Raw genomic sequence first — 20,534 nt, forward strand, 5'->3', positions numbered from 1 at the left:
ATGTAGAGATTGATCACCGTGAAGGGCACTGGCAGCAGAAGAAAGCTGAGAACCATGAGAGTTTCAAGCATCTCTACCCAGATTCTGTGGTAAGAGTTTGTATATAGACAATATATTATTAGTGGATGAGTTGGTTTTATCTTCCAGAATTCCCAAGATTTTAGAATGGCTCCTGTGGATTAGAAGGTAGCAAACATAACCTCACTATTCAAGAAATGAGGGTGGAAGAAAACATGGAACTTTCGGCTAATTAGCCTAATATCAGTAATAGGGAAAATGCTAGAATTTATTATTAGGGATGTGGTGTCAGGGCATTTAGAAAATCATATGATTGGGCAGAGTCAACACAGATTTATGAAAGGCAAATCGTGAATGACAAATCTGTTAAGAGTCTTTTAAGGTTGTAACTAGCAGGGTAGCTAAGAGGAACCAGTGGATGTAGTGCATTTGGATTTTCAAAAAGCATTCGATAAGGTGACACACAAGATATTATTACACAAAATTAGGGATCACGGCATTCTTTGTAATATATTGGTGTGGATTGAGGATTGATTAACAGACAGAAAACAGAGCGTAAGAATAAATGGGACATTTTCAGGTTGGCAAGCTGAAACTAGTGGGGTACCGCAAGGATCAGTGGTTGGGCCTCAGCTATTTATAATCTATATCAATGACTTAGATGAGGGGACCGAGGTAATGTATCCAAGTTTGCGTTGAGTATATTCAAGACAGAGATCGACAGATTTTTGGATACAAAGGGAATCAAGGGATATGGGGATAGTGGCCCTAGAAACAGTGGACATTTTCTAACATTCTATAGACTCTGGATCAGTTCCTATGGATTGGAGGGTAGCTTATGTAACACCACCTTTTAAAAAAGGATGGAGAGAGAAAACAGGGAATTATAGATCGGTTAGCCTGACATCGGTAGTGGGGAAAATGTTGGAATCAATTATTAAAGACGTAATAGCAGCACATTTGGAAAGCAGTGACAGGATCGGTCCAAGTCAGCATGCATTTATGAAAGGGAAATCATGTTTGACAAATCTTCTAGAATTTTTGAGGATGTAACTAGTAGAATGACAAGGGAGAACCAGTGGATGTGGTGTAATTGGACTTTCAAAGACATTTTGACAAGGTCCCACACAAGAGATTAGTGTGCAAAATTAAAGCACATGGTATTGGGGGTAATGTATTATTAACGTGGATAAAGAACTAGTTGGCAGACAGGAGGCAAAGAGTAGGAATAAACGGGTTCTTTTCAGAATGGCAGGCAGTGACTAGTGGTGTACCGCAAGGTTCAGTGCTGGGCCCCCAGCTATTTACAATATAAATTAATGAGTTGAACGAAGGAATTGAATGTGGTATCTCCAAGTTTGCAGATGACACTAAGCTGGGTGGCAGTGTGAGCTGTGAGGAGGATGCTAAGAGGCTGTAGGGTGACTTGGACAGGTTAGGTGAGTGGGCAAATGCACGACAAATGCAGTATAATGTGGATAAACGTGAGGTTATCCACTTTGGTGGCAAAAACAGGGAGGCAGAATATTATCTGAATGGTGACAGATTAGGAAAAGGGGCAGTGCAACGAGACCTGGGTGTCATGGTACATCAGTCATTGAAAGTTGGCATGCAGGTACAACAGGTGGTGAAGAAGGCAAATGGCATGTTGGCCTTCATAGTAAGAGGATTTAAGTATAGGAGCAGGGAGGTCTTACTGCAGATGTACAGGGCCTTGGTGAAGCCACACCTTGAATATTGTGTACAGTTTTGGTCTCCTCATCTGAGGAAGGACATTCTTGCTATTGAGGGAGTGCAGCAAACGTTCACCAGACTGATTCCCGGGATGGCAGGACTGACATATCAAGAAAGACTGGACTGACTAGGCTTATATTCAATGGAATTTAGAAGAATGAGGGGATCTCATAGAAACATATAAAATTCTGACGGGATTGGACAGGTTAGATGCAGGAAAAATGTTCTCGATGTTGGGGAAGTCGAGAACCAACGGTCACAGTCTAAGGATAAGGGGTAAGCCATTGAGGACCGCGATGAGGAGAAACTTCTTCATTCAGAGAATTGTGAACCTGTGGAATTCTCTACCACAGAAAGTTGTTGAGGCCAGTTCGTTCGATATATTCAAAGGGGAGTTCGATGTGCCCTTACGGCTAAAGGGATCAAGGGGTACGGAGAGAAATCAGGAATGGGGTACTGAAGTTGCATGATCAGCCATGATCATATTGAATGGTAGTGCAGGCTCAAACGGCCGAATGGCCTACTCCTGCACCTATTTTCTATGTTTCTCGTATGGGAAAGTGGAGTTGAGGTAGAAGATCAGCCATGATCTCATTGAATGGTGGAGTCGGCTCGAAGGGTCGGATGGCCTACTGCTTCCTGCTCCTATTTCTTATGTTAATAATAAAATTCAAACATTGATGCATTCATTGAACACATGACTTCGAAAAAGTTAGTCAGAGGACAGAGGAATTCATGAATGTACTTTCATACTAACTTTTAAACAAATTTAACGCTCAGTACCTTCTTCAACTTCACTATTTCTTCTTGATCTTTTTCAATAGTTTCCTTCCACTTCTGGATTTTTTTGATGTCCTCTTTAATTTGGCTATATGAATATTCTAGCTGGATTGTCAGCCGTGTTTTCTGGTTCTCAAACTCTAACCTGCAACGCAGGGAGAAAATACCTTCAACATAGTTAAAAACTAAAAAGTAATCCCAACAAAAATCTGTTTTACACAAAACCATTGGCTTCTGGAAGAAACTAGTGACTGATCACTAGTCCTAAGTAAATGGTAACAGTAATATAATGGGGCAAATTGTTGTGTTCAAAGCCTGGGCAGTAATCTGGTCCAGCGGATTGCTCAGCCGTTCTCGTAACTACCTGGTTTTCATTCCATTAATTCCAGTGCAATGAAAATCTGACAGGTTCTACAATGGGCAGGCAAGCCTTTCCGCCAGAATACTTCCCATGCATGGAGATGAAAGTTTATCGAAATATATCACAGCCAGGAACATAGCAAACATTACTGATTCTTTAATCTAATTCTTCAATTTCGTTGCCCTAAATCAGATTTAATTCTATATGAAAATGGAGTGTGCAATTTGGCAGATGGAAATTAAAAATACTTCACTGGTAGATTGTATACACTGTAAAAATGTTTGTATACTAATTACATTAAATGCATATTGTTCAGTTGTCTCTGCTGTTGCACAGATTTTCCCTTATAAAAACAACATAAGAACATAAGAATTAGGAACAGGAGTAGGCCATCTAGCCCCTCGAGCCTGCTCCGCCACTCAACAAGATCATGGCTGATCTGGCCGTGGACTCAGCTCCACTTACCCGCCCGCTCCCCATAACCCTTAATTCCCTTATTGGTTAAAAATCTATCTATCTGTGATTTGAATACATTCAATGTGCTAGCCTCAATTGCTTCCTTGGGCAGAGAATTCCACAGATTCACAACCCTCTGGGAGAAGAAATTCCTTCTCAACTCGGTTTTAAATTGGCTCCCCAGTATTTTGAGGCTGTGCCCCCTAGTTCTAGTCTCCCCGACCAGTGGAAACAATCTCTCTGCCTCTATCTTGTCTATCCCTTTCATTATTTTAAATGTTTCCATAAGATCACCCCTCATCCTTCTGAACTCCAACGAGTAAAGACCCAGTCTACTCAATCTATCATCATAAGGTAACCCCCTCATCTCCAGAATCAGCCTAGTGAATCGTCTCTGTACCCCCTCCAAGGCTAGTATATCCTTCCTTAAGTAAGGTGACCAAAACTGTTCGCAGTACTCCAGGTGCGGCCTCACCAATACCCTGTACAGTTGCAGCAGGACCTCCCTGCTTTTGTACTCCATCCCTCTCGCAATGAAGGCCAACATTCCATTCGCCTTCCTGATTACCTGCTGCACCTGCAAACTAACTTTTTGGGATTCATGCACAAGGACTCTAAAAGAGTTTCATGCACAAGGACCCCCAGGTCCCTCTGCACCGCAGCATGTTGTAATTTCTTCCCATTCAAATAATATTCTCTTTTACTATTTTTTTTTCGCAAGGTGGATGACCTCACATTTTCCGACATTGTATTCCATCTGCCAAACCTTAGCCCATTCTCTTAACCTATCTAAATCTCTTTGCAGCCTCTCTGTGTCCTCTACGCAACCTGCTTTCCCACTAATCTTTGTGTCATCTGCAAATTTTGTTACACTACACTCTGTCCCCTCTTCCAGGTCATCTATGTATATTGTAAACAGTTGTGGTCCCAGCACCGATCTCTGTGGCACACCACTAACCACCGATTTCCAACCCGAAAAGGACCCATTTATCCCGGCTCTCTGCTTTCTGTTAGCCAGCCAATTCTCTATCCATGCTAATACATTTCCTCTGACTCCGCGTACCTTTATCTTCTGCAGTAACCTTTTGTGTGGCACCTTGCTAGACATGTAAATTATAAATTACCGTTTCTTATCTATTTCTTCTAGCTGCTTCACATGCTCATCCTCATATTCACGAATATTTGCTACACCAATCTTGATGCAGAAATTTTCAAACACTCTATCTTCAACCTGTTGTAAAATAGAAGAATGCTAATTACTTAATCTGGTTACTTTTCTCTTCTAGCATTATTCCTTGGATGTGTAAATATTGTGCACCACTGGAGATAAGACTACCATCCCAAAGACATGAGGTGGGGGGAGGAGAATTTTTCACTTTCTGCGCAGGTGGTGAACGGACAGTTGTAGATCGGCTGCTTGTTATGCCCCCGTCCAATTTCACTTTTCACTGACTTCCATGGAACTGAAAATCAGGTGGGGTGTGTAACACAGAGCCAATCCATGTCCGTCAGTTTACCATCCACGCCAAAAGTGAAAATCGGCTCCAGGATGTCTTCATTATTAAGACAATCGAGACTTGAACCTGGATATGGGACTATCCCTTAACAGGTGAAGCGCTATTGACAGTTATTTTTTTCCTTTCCAATTTTCTCTCTTACTCCCATGAATCTTGCCTCTAGGATCTCTCGTGTCCATTCTTCAAGCATGAGCTTAAGACAGTAAATCACGGCAGGATATTCGGTTGTATAGCGTACCACAACCGAGCCTGATTGTGTCCTCACCAACAACCACGCACACCATTTTCCAATCAAGTCCAGAAGACATCAATTAAGAATGGGAACACTGGACTGTTTTCCTCTCCTATCCCAAGTCCAGGCCAAAAAGCAGAAAACTGCAGATGCTGGAAATGTTAAACAAAAACAGAAAATATAGAAATATGCAGCAGGTCAAGCAGCAATTGTAGAAAGGACAGAAGAAATGGCATTTTAAATGTGGACACCAGCAGCTAGGTCGTGGCCCAGGAGTGGCGCAGCACGGACCAACAGCGAATTCGTGAGACCGCCATTGTGTCCTACAAAACCCAGGGATTGAGGCCCTGCAGCAAGGAGGACAGTAGGAGTATCGTGTGTGAACTAGACCCATACAGCCTGGTCTCCAGTCGTCTTGAATCCCCTTGCAATTGGACCAAGACTTTGCTCTATCAAGCCCATGTGGTAGCTGCTGTGCAATAGCCACCCCACGTTAAAGTAATTCACACACGGGCATCTTGCGCACTTTAAGATGAAGTTTGGGACCTGGAACGTCAGGACCCTCATGGACAACCCTAACAGCAACAGACCAGAACGCCGCACCGCTATCGTTGCCCGGCACCTCGGGCGCTTCGACATTGACATCACCGCCGTAAGTGAGACCCGGCGGGCAGGGCAGGCCAGCTCAAAGAACATGGTGCTGGCTACACCTTCTTCTGGAAAGGCAAATCAGAAGCAGAACGGCGCCTCCATGGGGTTGGCTTCTCCGTAAAAAGCGAATTAGTGGGCTGTCTCAGAGACTCCCCCCTCATGAACGCCTCATAACTCTTCAGCTCACCCAAGCCCGGAACCAGTGCACTCCGGTCTTCAGCGCATACGCCCCAACACTGGAAACTACAGACGAGGCCAAAGAGGAATTCTACTCCAGCCTTGAACAATCCCTGTCCCGAGTCCCACCGAGCGATAAGCTGATCCTCCTTGGCCACTTTAACGCCAGAGTCGGAAAGGGCACTGACCTCTGGGGAGTTGTGATCGGCAGAGGGGGTAGGGAAAGCCAACTCCAATGGCACCCTCCTCCTGACAAAATGCTTAGAACATGACCTTGTCATAACCAATACCCTGTTTTACCAGAAGGAAAATATAAAGCTTCATGGCAACACCCTCGCTCCAAGCACTGGCATCTGCTAGACTACGTCATTGTCCGAGCGAGGAACCGCAAAGACGTGCGCATCACCCACACCATGGCAGGAGCTGACGACTGCTGGATGGACCACCGCCTAATTCGCTCTGTCATCACCATCAACACTGCCCCAAGACAGAGACGGCAACAGAAACAATGCCGCAGGAAAATCAACACCGGTGCACTCAAAGATCCTGCTAAGAAAGCCCTATTCAGCCAGCGCCTCGCTACCAACCTGACGACTCCCAGTGACCCAGAGACGCAGAGTGTCCACAATGCCTAGTCAACCCCAAAGGCTTCCATAATCGGCACCTGCGAAGAGACGCTCGGTCACTTGACCAGGAAACACAAAGACCGGTTCGACAAGAACGACCAGGAGATCCAGGAGCTAATATACCGCAAGCGCAAGGTATTCTGGGACTTGAAGCAGTAACACAACTCGAGGGCAAGAAAACAGCACTGCAGGCGTCTGAAGGCCGAGGTCCAGCAGAAAACTCGCGACCTAAAGAACAGATGGTGGGTGGAGAAAGCTCAAGAAATCCAGCAGCTTGCCGACAACCACGACGTGCGAGGATTCTTTAGCGCAATCAAGACGACCTACGGCCCAAGCACCCAAGCCCCTACCCCACTACTGGCCAAGAGCGGAGAGGTGCTCATTAAGGACAGAGAAGCAGTCAGTGCCGGATGGAAGAGCACTTCAGAGGATCTCCTCAAATGAGACTGCCTTCGACGTGAGTGTCCTCGACTCCATCCCACAGCATGCCACCCGCCACTATCTCAGCACAACCCCAGCCCAGCACGAGGTTGAAAAGGCCATCTGACAACTGAAGAACAAGTCATCAGGAGCAGATGGAATTCCCGCCAAAGCACTAAAACATGGCGGAGAAGCACTACTGGCGCGGATCCATGACCTCATCTCTCTTATCTGGAAAGAGGAGATCATACCAGGAGATCTCAGAGACGCTATAATCGTGACCTTCTTCAAGAAATATGACAAGTCTGACTGCGGTAATTACAGAGGAATCTCCCTGCTGTCGACCACCGGAAAAGTCATCGCAAGAATCCTCCTGAATCGCTTTCTTCCTGTGGCTGAAGAACTCCTCCCAGATTTGCAATGCGGATTCCGCCCACTAAGGGGCAGAATGGACATGATCTTCACCGCACGGCAGATTCAAGAGAAATGTAGGGAACAGCACTAACCGTTGTACATGGCCTTCGACTTCACAAAAGGCTTCAAAACTGTCAACCGTGAGGGATTATGGAGCATCCTCCTCAGATTCAGCTGCCCTGAAAAGTTTGTCACCATTCTCCGTCTGCTCCACGATGACATGCAAGCTGTGATCCTCATCAACGGATCCACCACAGATCCATTACACGTTCGGACCGGGGTCAAGCAGGGCTGAGTAATCGCACCAACGTGCTTCTCAATCTTCCTTGCTGCAATGTTCCATCTCACCCTCAGCAAGCTCCCCGCTGGAGTAGAGCTAAATTACAGGACAAACGGGAATCTATTCAATCTCTGCCGCCTCCAGGCCAGATCCAAGGTTGTCCCATCCTCTGTCATCGAACTACAGTACGCATTGGACTCTTCAGTCACTTGAGAACTTATTTCTAGTGTGGAAGCAAGTCATCCTCGACTCCGAGGGACTGCCTATGATGATGATGGACATAGAAGCATATTATAGCTTAAACAGCAAATCCCTGCTCGACCAAATAGCTAATAATCTCTGTGACAAGAGGGTATTCATTTTACTAGATTTCTCTTACAAAAACAGGAAGATGGAAACAGAATGACAGAATTTAACTGTAAGCACTTAAACCTTTATATGTCACCTTTGTAACAATGACTTAGGTCTTCCCAAAACTCCTTGTAAATAATGCTTTTGTTTATATATTGGGAGTATATTTTTTTTATTTTTTGTTTGCATATTGAAGTCCTTTCTATTGGCCTCTCACATGAAATGTATTCTAAAATAAATTGGATAATCTAGTATCGCATTTAATGTACTTACTTCGTTCATTTGATGCTGAATCTCCTGCATTTTCATCTCTCTATCCTCAAGACTCAAACTCATCACAGCCATTTGGGACTGCAAATTGGCCAGTCCACTTTTTAGTTTTGATCTTTCCTTAAAAAAAATTACATATATTAGAATATTTAGGATCATAGTGATGTGTACGTTTTCACCATACTGCATTAAATAAAGAGAATATTTTGGCCCATAAATTTGGCCGCGCAGTGCCTGTTTTCTGGATGCTAAATAGCCTACTATGCCCCCAATATGCTGCACTTTACCCATGCTTGAAACAGGTATTTACAAATAAGGGGCCCAATGCCTGTTTGAGGTTCCAACTTCAAGATTGGCTTGCCCTGAAGCAATTCGCGCCAGTGCTGGCTGCACTCATTAAAAGCAGACCTCGAGGCTGCCTGCCACCTACACGTGAGCCTGGAATATTACTTTAAATTAAATTGTGAGAGTAAATACTAGGGGACACAGGTTCAAACCAGTAAAAGGTAATTTTAGGCCCAATATCAGGAAATTCTTCTTCACACGAAGAATGGTCAATGTGTGGGATAGACAAAGATATAGTGGAGGGAAAAACCCCTGGAATCATTTAAGAAATAACTGGATGCTACCATGGGGGAACTTTAGGATCTTTCTGGTTAGGTGAGTTAGGAAAGGGATGACTAGCCTTCCTCATCCATAATTATTCTGTAATCTTTTAATCTATCCTTACCATGTGGCGATTTGCCAGATGTTTTTTCCTAGTTTGCTCCAGATCACTCAAGGAATATCTCATTCTGGTCTCTGTGCCCTTGACTTGAGCCTGCAACTGCCTCAATTCAGCTTCTTTCCTGTTCACTTTTATTAACTCCTGTAAATTAGGGTTACAATCATTACTACATCAACTCTATACTGCTAACCTATCTCACTTTGACCACAAGAATGCATCAAATATACATAAATTTAAAAGCAACTTCAACAACAACGTGTAGCATTCTGATAACAAATGTCAGTCTAACTCACTCGGAGTTCATTTTTCAGTTGCTCCTTGATTTCTTTCAGGTGACTGATCTCCTTCTCGTCCCAGCACCTGGCCTTGAACTTCAGATCACTGGAACCCCCAGAGATGACACCAGACTTTAAGAAGAGTGTTCCATCTAATGCCACTGTCTATGTTGTAAAAGAATGAAATGACAGTTAAATTCTTTTGTATACAAATTTAGTAAGTTCCTGTAAGAGACGAAGCACTCCACACACTATGGCCAGAATTTTGCCAGTGCTCAGAGGACAGGATGGGTGGCAGGTCAGCTGTTCAATTTAAAATGATTGATAGCGGGTCGTGACACCATTGTCAACCTGCCACCATGCTACTTTCCCAGATGTTGGGGTCTGTCAACGCTGAACAGACCCGACACGCAGCAGCAGGGGAGGCAATTTAGGTGATTAAAACCTTGTTAAGACAATTATGTGCTGAACTTACCATTTTACCAGATTTTCCACAAGGTTCCCGCTGCTCGGAGATCACATCAGGTAAGGACATCGGGAGTTGTGTCACCATAAATTCATTTCTTTACCTGACAGCTGCAAATGTGCTATAAAAGCTCCCATTTCACAGCTGTTCATTTTCCAAGATCAAAAGCTCTTGCTTACTACATTTGGAAGGCACATTGAGCTTTATGCAGGTTGCAAGTCTTTGGAGTAATCTCTCTATCCAGTGTCACCTCATTGGAACAACCTGTCTCACCATTGACAGATCGCTTCTGTCATCTCATGTTCACCTGCCATCTATTACATTAGCATCGATATTCCTGAAACTCACCTTGATCCTCAGAATGCCACCACAATCAACCCCAACATCAGCATCACCAACAATGAAAGGTCAAAATTCACAGGACCCCCCCCCCCCCCACCCCAGTGTTTGGGCTCATTGGAAAGGAAATTTAATTTGGGACTATCTACCGGAAAGTTTGAAATCCTAAAGTGCTATTAATCAAATTTTGGACTTTTACAAGACAAATTCAAGTCTGTGGGCGGGCCTAAGGAACTAAAAGGAGCCAACTTGATTATTGAAACTGTCTGGGTGTTGGGACTATGGTGAATTGTCTGGAGAAATGGATATTCGAAAACCCTTCTCCACAAGAGACATTTACATTACAACAATAACTCAGAGATGGCCAGCCATCAAACTAAACCGAGAAAAGCCATCTTCAACATGAATACGAACAAAGGGACTATTACAGCCTGTATGCAAAAACCAAGCACAAAAGGACATTGCGATTACCAAGCTAATATTTCCATCAGGAAACAGATTTAGAAGAACACCTACCCAAGACATATTGGGCTAGATTTCCACTTGATGGCTAAGGCCGAAAAAAATGGGCCTTGTTCCAGCGATGCGGGACATATCGTCCATGCTGATCTCCGGCTCAAGGCCCATTTTTTGGGGTGATTTTCCACTCGGCCTTATCCCAGCAATGTCAAATGGGCGATGTGATTTCTCGGCGATCTCACCAAAGAAAACAGAAGTGAATGAAAAAAAAACTTCCCGAGCAACGCATTACTGCGCATGTGCAGGTTGATTTTTTTTTTCAAGTTGATGCTCTTTCCCGCGTTTTGAGAGGTCAGGGGTCTTCACACATGCTCAGGAGCTCTGTGTGGGTCTGGGAGAGAGAGGGAGGAGAAAGGAAGCAGGGATTTGACAAAGCACTTACCAGAGAAAAATACTGCCTTTAATTCAATTCAATTTAAACAATGGAGGGATCAGTAGAAAGGCGAAGGGCCAAGCCCTTCAGCGAGAAGGCCAATGAGACCCTTGTTAACATTGTTAGCGCGAGGTGGGAGGATCTGACACGGGGTGGGCATGGGAAACCTCCACCCAGTACACATCGGAGGATTTGGGCAGAGAGACCACGTCGGCATCTAATGAAGCGTGGACACCGGACCAGTGCCGCAAAAACTGGCGGCTGCAAGAGTAAGTTGAAATTTATATTTGAAATCATCCATATTTATTATTTAATGATGTATGGAAATTCTAATTAGAATCTGCAATGTTATCTCGTAATCTTTAAACATAACTAAATTAGGATTAAATTATGATTACATTTATGCACCGCAACATAAATTTGAATGTTACAGTATGAAATATCATATTCCTATGCAATGTAGTGCAAACTTGTAATTGAACTTATAAATTTGTCAGTCTTAAATGTTTATTGCCAAATCCATTTGCTTATGCTGTGCAATGTTACCTTATTTATTACAGAAGATATCTATCAACCAACGCGAGCAACGCAGGACAGGCGGGGGCTGTGCCATGCTGCAGTCTCTCACCACTTACGAAGAGCTTGCAGTGGCCTTGGTGGGGCCAGAAAGTCATTCGGTCACAACCCGTGGTGTGGCCAAAACCACCCTAGAGTCACGTGAGTAATGAGAACTGTGCATTGTGCAATGTGTGAATCAATAGTAAATATTTGTTACGCAGGTAATCCTGTGCAATGATACTTTAATTTGATATATAATTGAGTTATACTATTGAGATGTACTATTGATCTTCAAATGAGGTCATGTTAGGCCTGGTGAGCGCTTGTGCATATGGGCTAACGGCAATGTTTTAAGTTCTTGAAAAATTGAGATGAATTGATTTGAATTGTTAAACGTTGTTTATAAATTCCATTTGTCTTTCAAAGGTCAACAAGTATCAGTGGAGTCAGCGGACACGTCCACTGAACCTTCAGGAACCTCCCAGGAGGAAGAGCCAGAGGAGGAGCCAGTGCAGACTCTTGCTGCTGCTGTGCATGAGCAGGAGGAGGAAGAACAGGAGATTCTTTTTGTGGGAGGGGAACAACCTGCGGCCATCTCTTTTGAGATAGATGAGGCATCGGGACCAAGCGGTGTGCAGGTGGTGACGCCAAGACGCGTGACATTGCAGATGCCGACCCCACGGCGGTCCGGTCAGCGTGAATGCACTCGCCTGCCACGGAGGACCAGACAGAGAGCTTACTAGCCCCTGTGCAGGGAGACAGTCACGATCGGTCACGACATTATCCAGGGGTTCGCGTGTTTCTCAGCCAATTGGAGCCAGTTCTCCACAACCTGGAGCGAGTTCTGCTCGCGCTTCTCCAGCTGGTCTTCTGAGCAGTCACAGACTGCTCGGGAGACGTTGGAGGCGATCAGGGAGCAGACAGCTGCAACAAATGCCCTACGGCATGCGTTGCTGGCTGGATACGGCGCTGCACCCCAAGGTGTCGTGTTCACTCGCAGCGAGACCCCAAGCGAGTACGGAGGACACAGTTCCTCCTGACTCGGAAGTAGAGCCTGAGGCTTCTGCTTCCGCTCCGTTACCTCCACCACGGTAGGAAGTTATGCCATCCCACTCTGCGTGACGTCTTGGTGTCGGTCTGCATAGACCAAAATGGGCGGGGGGGGGGGGGGGGCGCGAACACAGGGTGGGACAGGATCTGAAGGGAAACATGGCCACAGGTAGGGAGGGGGGAGTGCTTTTCAATAGTTCCGTTGTTACATAAATGTTCACTTGTTATTATCACTTTATTATTCACTTGTTATTCTTGCTAAATTGGGCACGTTATCAATACTTAAATGTTCACTTGTTATCATTACTTTACTGTTCACTTGTCATTCTTACTAAAATGGTCACTTGTTATTATTTAAATGGTCACTTGTTATTATTACTTAAATGGCCACTTGTTATTAATACTTAAATGTTCATTAATTTCTTCTAACGTTTTGGGGATTTGAGGGAAGGGTGGGTTGGTACAGGGGGTGGGGGGGTTGGAGGGAGGGTGTTGTTCATTAGTTCTTAAAAAAAAGTTTTTCTTTATAAAAGAAAGTTTTTCTACAACTTTTGTACCTTCTTTCTTAGTTACATTAGTTTTACAACGTAGTTTTTCATGCATATTTGTTTATTCTGTTTCCCCACAGAAATGAAACTTTTGATTAACCGTAACTGTAATTGAATGTTTGAATATCAATAATAGTTCATGCGAAGCGTTCATTAATGAGCTGCTGACGCAAAAGCTTAGCGGCCATGTAACTGCCACTGGCTACTGGTCTTCAGGAAAGGTGTGGTGGTACCGGTGCTAGATCGCCAGGCTGATTGCGCTCCCCTATGTCCTCGCCCGCGTCCTCTCCCACCTGTTCCTCCTCTTCATCCTCGCCGGCTGCCTCTTCTGTCTCATCTCCTTCTGGAGGTGGACCTGCAGCATGATCTGGCATGATTTGTCCTCTCTTTATAGATAGGTTATGCAGCATGCAACACACCACAATAAACTCTGCTACCTGATCAGGGAGATACTGGAGGCTGCCTCCGGAATGATCCAGGCATCTGAAGCGCTGCTTTAGGACTCCAATTGTCTTTTCAACATGTTGCAAGTCGCTATGTGACTTTCATTATTCCGTTTCTGTGCTTCAGTGACAGGATTACGCAGAGGAGTCATGAGCTAACTGGCAAGGCCATATCCTTTATCCCCCAGCATCCAACCATGACCTTCTGGCTGATTGGCAAACAAGTCAGGGATAGCACTTTCACGTAAGATATGCGCATCATGGATGCTGCCAGGAAATGTAGCATTTACTGTCATAATTGTTTGATTGTAGTCGACAACAAGCTGCACATTTAGTGAGTGGAACCCCTTTATGTTATGAAACACCTCCGTGTTCTTTAAGGGTGCTTTCAGGGCAATGTGCGTGCAGTCTGTTGCTCCCTGCACCTTGGGGAAGTCTGCTATTCTCGAAAAACCTTCTCGGTCTGTGCCTCCCTGGTCATTGGGAAGCTTATGAAGTCTATCCTGCGAGCGTAAAGGGCTTCAGTCACCTGTCGAATGCAGCAGTGTGTAGTGCGCTGAGAGATAAGGGCAGATGTCGCCAGCTGAAGCCTGAAAAGATCCCAATGCACAAAAGGCTAGGGCAGCAGTAACCTTCACCTCAATGGACAGTGCGGTTCTGATGATGCTGGAAGGCTGCAGATCATCCTTGACGAGTTGACATATCTCATCGATGACCTCTTCCGGAATCGCAGCCTTCTAAGACAAGCATTTTCAGACAAGTTCAGGTAGGATTGCTTTTCCAAGTACCTTCGTTGTCTGTACGGTCTCCTTCTCTGTCTTCGTCTCCGTCTACGCATTTCTCTGGCACCTCTTCGATTGATCCTTTTAGTAACCAGTGTGTGAGCAGTTGCAATTAAAAGGCAGGGAAAGCATGGGCCCCATCACTATCGATAATTACTTTCACTAATTTTAATAATCTCTCTACTCTATACTCTCTAATCACTGTACTCTGCACTCTCTAAGCTGTATACCAGTCAGTTTGATAGGCCCCAACAATATCATTAAATAACTTCACTATGTAAAAGCTATTTACAAAATAATTCCAATATATGAAAACTATTTAGCATAAATAAGTTGATAATACCTATTTATGTTCCTTGTCCCAAATTTCTGAGTATAATTTTCTTCAATTTTACTCTCTAAATGACTCACAACTAATTCTCCACCCTTCCTCCGAAGTTCAAAATGGCGTCCGTAGTGCCCATTTCCTTCTCTTAGGCCCCGAAAAAGCAACTATTTTTCAGCACTCTTTTTGGCCTTGCATTGGCCCAGCGAAGTGCATGCTAGGTGCCGAAACTTGGGATGGGCCTTGTGTGGGCGATCATCTCGGCGATAAAAGTGGAAACTTAGGCACCTGTCTTTCCAGCGATATTTTGGGCCTACTTTCCACTTTTTGCTCAAAATGGGCGATAGAGGTCCGTTTTGGGCGATAGATAGGCCATAGATGGGCGATGTGAAGTCTAGCCCATTAACTTTTAACGAGTCCGCCAAAATGTTACAAAGAAATGTCAAGCCCGCCAAATTTAAACAAAGAATTCTGTACTGATTTGGCTCGAAGATTAGGACAACTCAAACCGTATAACTGGCCCCCTGTTTTAACAGAGGGTATGCCATACTACGCCTAGTACCATACTACGCTCATGTCATCAAGAAGGGAGAGAAACCAACGCGACAGTTATAAACTAATTTCTCCAACCTCGAAGTCCTGAAGGAAGAACATCACCATCGCGGCAGCAACCGACCATAGCCAATGTGGTACCAACGAAAAATCACAGCGATCGACCCAACGTGAAACAAAACTCCAACAGAAAGAAACCGAAGAATCGAAAGTTTCCACTCTACAATCTAAGTCCTGACTACCAACAGGTGAAAACATTACCTTAAGAGACTTTGAACCTATTTCTAACGAAGGAAACCGGGTACTTGCCCCATAGATCCAAAACGCACCTTACCGCATCAGCGGACTCAACGCAACTGAAGATTGCGCAGTAAGAAGTCTTCTCCGACATTCGGGTACAGCAAGCAGAACCTACAGAATTCAATGAACCCCGAAATCGCGAACTACCGCTAACTGACCAGAAAGGATTAGTAAGCATAGTCCCTGCCTGCCCTGGAGTCTAACCTAGCTAGGATTAGGTATTGGGAGGTGGGAGGTGTAATTTTTACTGTAACCCCCTCTGAATGTGTAACGTATTGTTCTTTATTCGAGTGATTATAAGTTTGACATTGTATTTTCTTGTCTGTAATAAAGTCAAAGTTCTTTTGCATCAAACCAGTTGTCCTTTGCACTTTATCACCCCCCCCACCAAATAAACCCAGAGTCTAGAACCCAAGTGTGTGGGAGCAATCCGAACCGCTCAAGTAGGTCAGAGGTGAACCTGGCCCCCGGGACCACCCCTTACAACAACCATACCAACCTTCTCCGCAATCAACTAATACTACACAGGGCATCAGCACCCGACCACATTGCTGCCGCCAGGAATGGCCTCACCATGGCCAGATTTACTTCACCTGACGCGATACACCCTGGCTACCACATGATGCGCCAGGTTGGCACCACCCCACACCAACATCATAAAGCATCCCTACAATGCCCAAGCCACTCCTTTCACACTCATCACCATTGTGGGGGGGTACCGTTATGTCTCACCATTCACTGCAACTCACTAAGCCACTTCCAAAGGTGCACACACATCTGTCCAAGAAGGCAAAGTGTTGAAAATAAAGATTTCAATGTTTGACAACACATTAACAGAAACTTTACATTAACATTGGTGAAAACACCCAAGTGGCTAACCTTGTGTGTTGTTAGTTGGTGTGATTGGACTAGGATGAGGGTGAGTGTGAGGAGTGGCTAGTGAGATGGGGATGTGATCATGTAGACAGAGGGGTGGATGGAGGTACAAGGTAAGTTGGTGTTAATAAGGATGTGCAGGAGTAGGGAAGGCAGAGTGATGGGGATGTGATGAGTGGCACAGCAGGATGAGGCTGAGTGTGACTTTGCAGTAACATTATGTGATCTACTAAGATCACTGAAAGATTTGCACCACTGCAGTCAGATCCTACTGACAACATCCCTGCTTGTATCCTTCTGTGCAATGTGCAACCAGGCTGCGTTGGTCTCCTGGAGCGGGGGTGGGGGGAGGTCTCTTCCACCCATTGGAAGGGAAGAAAACCTCCCTGTGTGCTGTGACTCCTTCCATAAGCATGTGGAAGGAGTCATGGGAGAGCCTGGGTGCAGCCGTGCCCCTCTGTGCAGTGTCTGTCAGTGTTTGCAGCAGCTCAATGCTGTAGAACACTGATAGCACAACTGTCAAAATAAATTTGCGCATGGTCCCTTTAAGGAAACTGGCTGATGATGCGCCATGAAATGACATCAGACCAGCTTCCTTTTAATTGGCCGGGAACCTCGCTGGGCAGGCTTAACAATCGGGGACCGTCGTGTGGGAGGCCAGGATGAAGACAGGAGTGGGGTTGGACCCCATCACCGACGTCGCCTGTCTCGGGAGGCAAAATCACAGCTTATGAGTTTGTACCCTGGAAGAATTTCTCCACATTTTGTAACCATAGCACTGTACATAAATCCACATTAGACTCTTTTAAAAAAGGTCTTTAAAGTAAACATGAAAACTTTTTAAAGAGTCATTCCTTGCACAGCTGCATAAATAATGTTAATGATGTTGATAGCAGAAGGAAAAGAGGATAATTAACTCAGCACTGCAAAAATAGAAAAATTGTGTAGATGCACCGTAGAAAGTACTGAACAGAACAGCTTTTCTTACAATTTTACTTGACCTCCCACGGGCTATGCAATGTAGCTAATTAAGTTGTGTATAATTGATCCACAGCATATATAATTTAAGAAAAGATAATGTTCTTACTTTAAGCCTCTCAGTTCCTTCAAATGCAATCTGTCTGGCTTCTTTCAGGTTCTCACATACAAGTCCATTACCACAAACAAACTGTACCACTTTCTTCAACTGAGGCGATACACTTTGAACAACATCGATCATCATTTTGGCTCCTTTAATTTCTCGCAACTGTTCATTTATTGGTTTTACCTGTAATTATTTTTTTAAGTTACATTGCATCATACAATTCCTTTACGTTTTTCTACATAGAGATTTATTTCCAACATATCCAATTTTTTCACCAAATTTTTATCTAATATAACCCAGCATGAGCTGTAACACACTGAAGGAGATTTTCATCGTCAGTGTACATTGGACAGGCGGTGGGTGGAGTGATTGCAATGCCCACCTGATGTTGCCAGTGAGAGGCCTGAGCATTTTGATGATCAGGCCCCATGCTCCAAGTGCTGATCGGCAATTTGCCGTTTGGAGGAGGGGGCAAGACATCTAGCAGGCCATCCGCTGACTACAGGCCTGCAACAGGAGATTTAAGGGAAGGGCTAATCTGGGGTGAGGGAGAGAGTACGACAGAGAGCATTATTGAGGATGGAGGATTAGCAGCAAGGCACAAGGAGATAAAATTATGCTCATCCTGCTGCTCAAAAAGTGACATTATTTTTTAGTGGTCCCAGAGCTGCTTCTAGTGATCCCTATAAAGGACACAGGTTCTGGTTGCTTTTCGCTCTGTGTAGTGGGTGGCTTCAGCACTTAACTGTACCAAGATGGCATTAGGGTCCTAAAAACATCATAGGAGCCTGATCAGAATTAAATAATGAGGCTCCCATTTGTTTCCAGTGGGAGTGATGGCTATCTAAATCGAAGCAGCAGCCGGGCCTTGGTTTGGAAGATGACTGCAAGTTTACTTGTGTCATTTTGTTATTACTACTGCTCCATATCTACTGAAAAACAGGGCAATAGAAAGACCAAAATCAGAGTCACTGTGTTATTCTAAAATGAGAAGTTTTTAAACCTACATCAAGGTAATCTAGAGCCAAGAAGGTCTCCGGTTCAGCTCGTTCTTCTTTCAGATATCGTATACAATCCCTGGCTGTTTTCTCAGTCGCAACCACAATGGCATTAATGTATCTGCCAAAGACTTTGGTGACAGCCAGCTGGTACTTCTTGTGGATAGGATGGCAGAGATCTACAAGTCTTCCGTACTGTGGAACAAAGACAGAATCAATTGAAAGTAATTGTCATTTTCCCATGAACAATAGACAAAATATAAGAATCATAGGCACAATTTGATCTATTTTGAGTTTATAAATGTATTAAATTATCACCATTAGATCAACTTTGGCTGATCTTATGCCCACGGTTTGTTGACTTCTCTCCATCAGATTATGCTTTGAAACAAATCTTAGAAGTTCTGTCCTAGTTTTCTGAATCTATTTGTATTTCAGAAACCTTTGATTGGTCCTCTGAAAATTAAGTTGCTGGCCATCTTTGGTTTCATTTCCAAGTGTGCTTAAATGCATCTACTGCTCCAAAGCTTCCCTCAATGAATAGAGCAGAATCCCCAAATGATAACACGCAACATATTTTGCGAATGATATTACAAAGCATGCGATGGGAATAATTGGCAACACATATCTGCTAAGTGGTTAGCCTTATTTCAACGAAACCTCCCACATTAAGCCAATGTCACTTGAGCCATATTAGGTCATGATTCCTGTTCAGTGGACTTATCCAAATTGGTTTGAATCATCAAAAATCAATATGCCTGTAACATTTTCTAATCAGGATTTTACCTTTTGCTGCTGTGGCAGATTTTCCTTTAATGTTATCCTGTTTGTTCTCTTTGCAGATCAGTTGAAATTACAATAGCAGTAAGATAGATGTTAGACAACTCAGGTTTTACAAATTTGTGCTCCTGGTGAAGATCTTCGATAACCAGGAGTGCATTTTAAGATTTTGGACACGGAGGTGAGCAGGATCTTCCATCAGTTAAGGATGACAAAATCTGTGGCGTCCACTGACCTCTGAGCCCAAATTTCTGACATATATTCCTGGCACACAAAGTTGCATGCCATGGTGCAAATTTGTAAAATTTACCCTCTCTTGTTATTTGCAGAAATCTTTCCAACTCTGCTGAAAACACTAGATTGCGAAATAACTTCACAGTAGCAAATATGATGAAAGTGGGGTTAACCTTTTTATTTTCTTCCCATTTGAGTTAGATGCAAGTGTTAAAAGTTAGTTCCAAATTTAAATGAAGGTATTGGAATACCCAATAGGCCCAACATTCCAATGTGGGGCAAGGCGCAATTGGGATGGCTCTTCGGTCAAGAAACTGAAAATGTATCTGGATTCCTGCCCACCCACTTTTTTTTTTAAGCTCCAGGCATTTTCCAGTGGGAGAGCTGTGGGTGGTGCTTCTGCTTTCCCTCATCTACACAGAGCAGGTTATATTTTCTATTTTCAATACACAGGGACCATTCTAACATCTCGGAAAGTCTGGAGATCAAAAGCAATGCATTCACCAATTATATATTGCATATATACAAACTCTTACTTACCACAGAATCTGGGTAGAGGCGCTTGAAACTCTGAAGAATCTCAGCTTTCTTCTGCTGCCGATGTCCTTCACGGTGATCAATCCCTGCATTCTGCAACTCCCCAGCCACCTCATTCAGTTTTTCACTGACTTCACCTATACGTAGCTTAGCACTGTCTATTTCATTGGCCAATAATTCTTCTTGTTGTTTCTGCTCAATCAGAGAAGCCCTAGTTTTGAAAATAATTACATGTAGATGCTGGCATAATGACAAGTCCCGATGGAGGGTCTAAAACGCAAACATATCCCCTCAAATTCTCTTCCTACTCTAGAATTTGTAAACAGAAAGGGTTACCCCTATCTCGTTGCAAATCAGCACACAAACATGGTTTGTTAAATAAACAGGCACAGATGACAGACGCAGTACAACTTTAAGAATCTGCCAGAAATTTCCCTACCTTCCTTTGTCCAACAACAGTTGGTTAGCAAGTGGCAAATTG

General features: G+C 44.0%; 1 protein-coding gene across 2 annotated transcripts in view; it reads right to left on the reverse strand.

Annotated features, from left to right (window-relative positions):
- The window catches only part of LOC139280811 (structural maintenance of chromosomes protein 1B-like), a 171,929-nt gene that overhangs the window by 87,218 nt on the left and 64,177 nt on the right, over positions 1-20,534 (reverse strand). For both annotated transcript variants that reach the window (XR_011596769.1, XM_070900530.1), the window contains exons 9-16: positions 20,057-20,264; positions 18,512-18,697; positions 17,508-17,687; positions 9,308-9,454; positions 9,018-9,155; positions 8,291-8,407; positions 4,474-4,580; positions 2,536-2,677 (exon numbers count right to left, since the gene is read on the reverse strand). Coding sequence is in view for 1 of the 2 variants with exons in the window: in XM_070900530.1 (XP_070756631.1) it covers positions 2,536-2,677; positions 4,474-4,580; positions 8,291-8,407; positions 9,018-9,155; positions 9,308-9,454; positions 17,508-17,687; positions 18,512-18,697; positions 20,057-20,264 (1,225 nt within the window). In the remaining variant the exon portion in view is untranslated. The remainder of the gene's footprint in view (positions 1-2,535; positions 2,678-4,473; positions 4,581-8,290; positions 8,408-9,017; positions 9,156-9,307; positions 9,455-17,507; positions 17,688-18,511; positions 18,698-20,056; positions 20,265-20,534) is intronic.

This window comes from Pristiophorus japonicus, chromosome 15 (genome assembly GCF_044704955.1).
Source record: "Pristiophorus japonicus isolate sPriJap1 chromosome 15, sPriJap1.hap1, whole genome shotgun sequence".
NCBI lineage: Eukaryota > Metazoa > Chordata > Chondrichthyes > Pristiophoridae > Pristiophorus > Pristiophorus japonicus.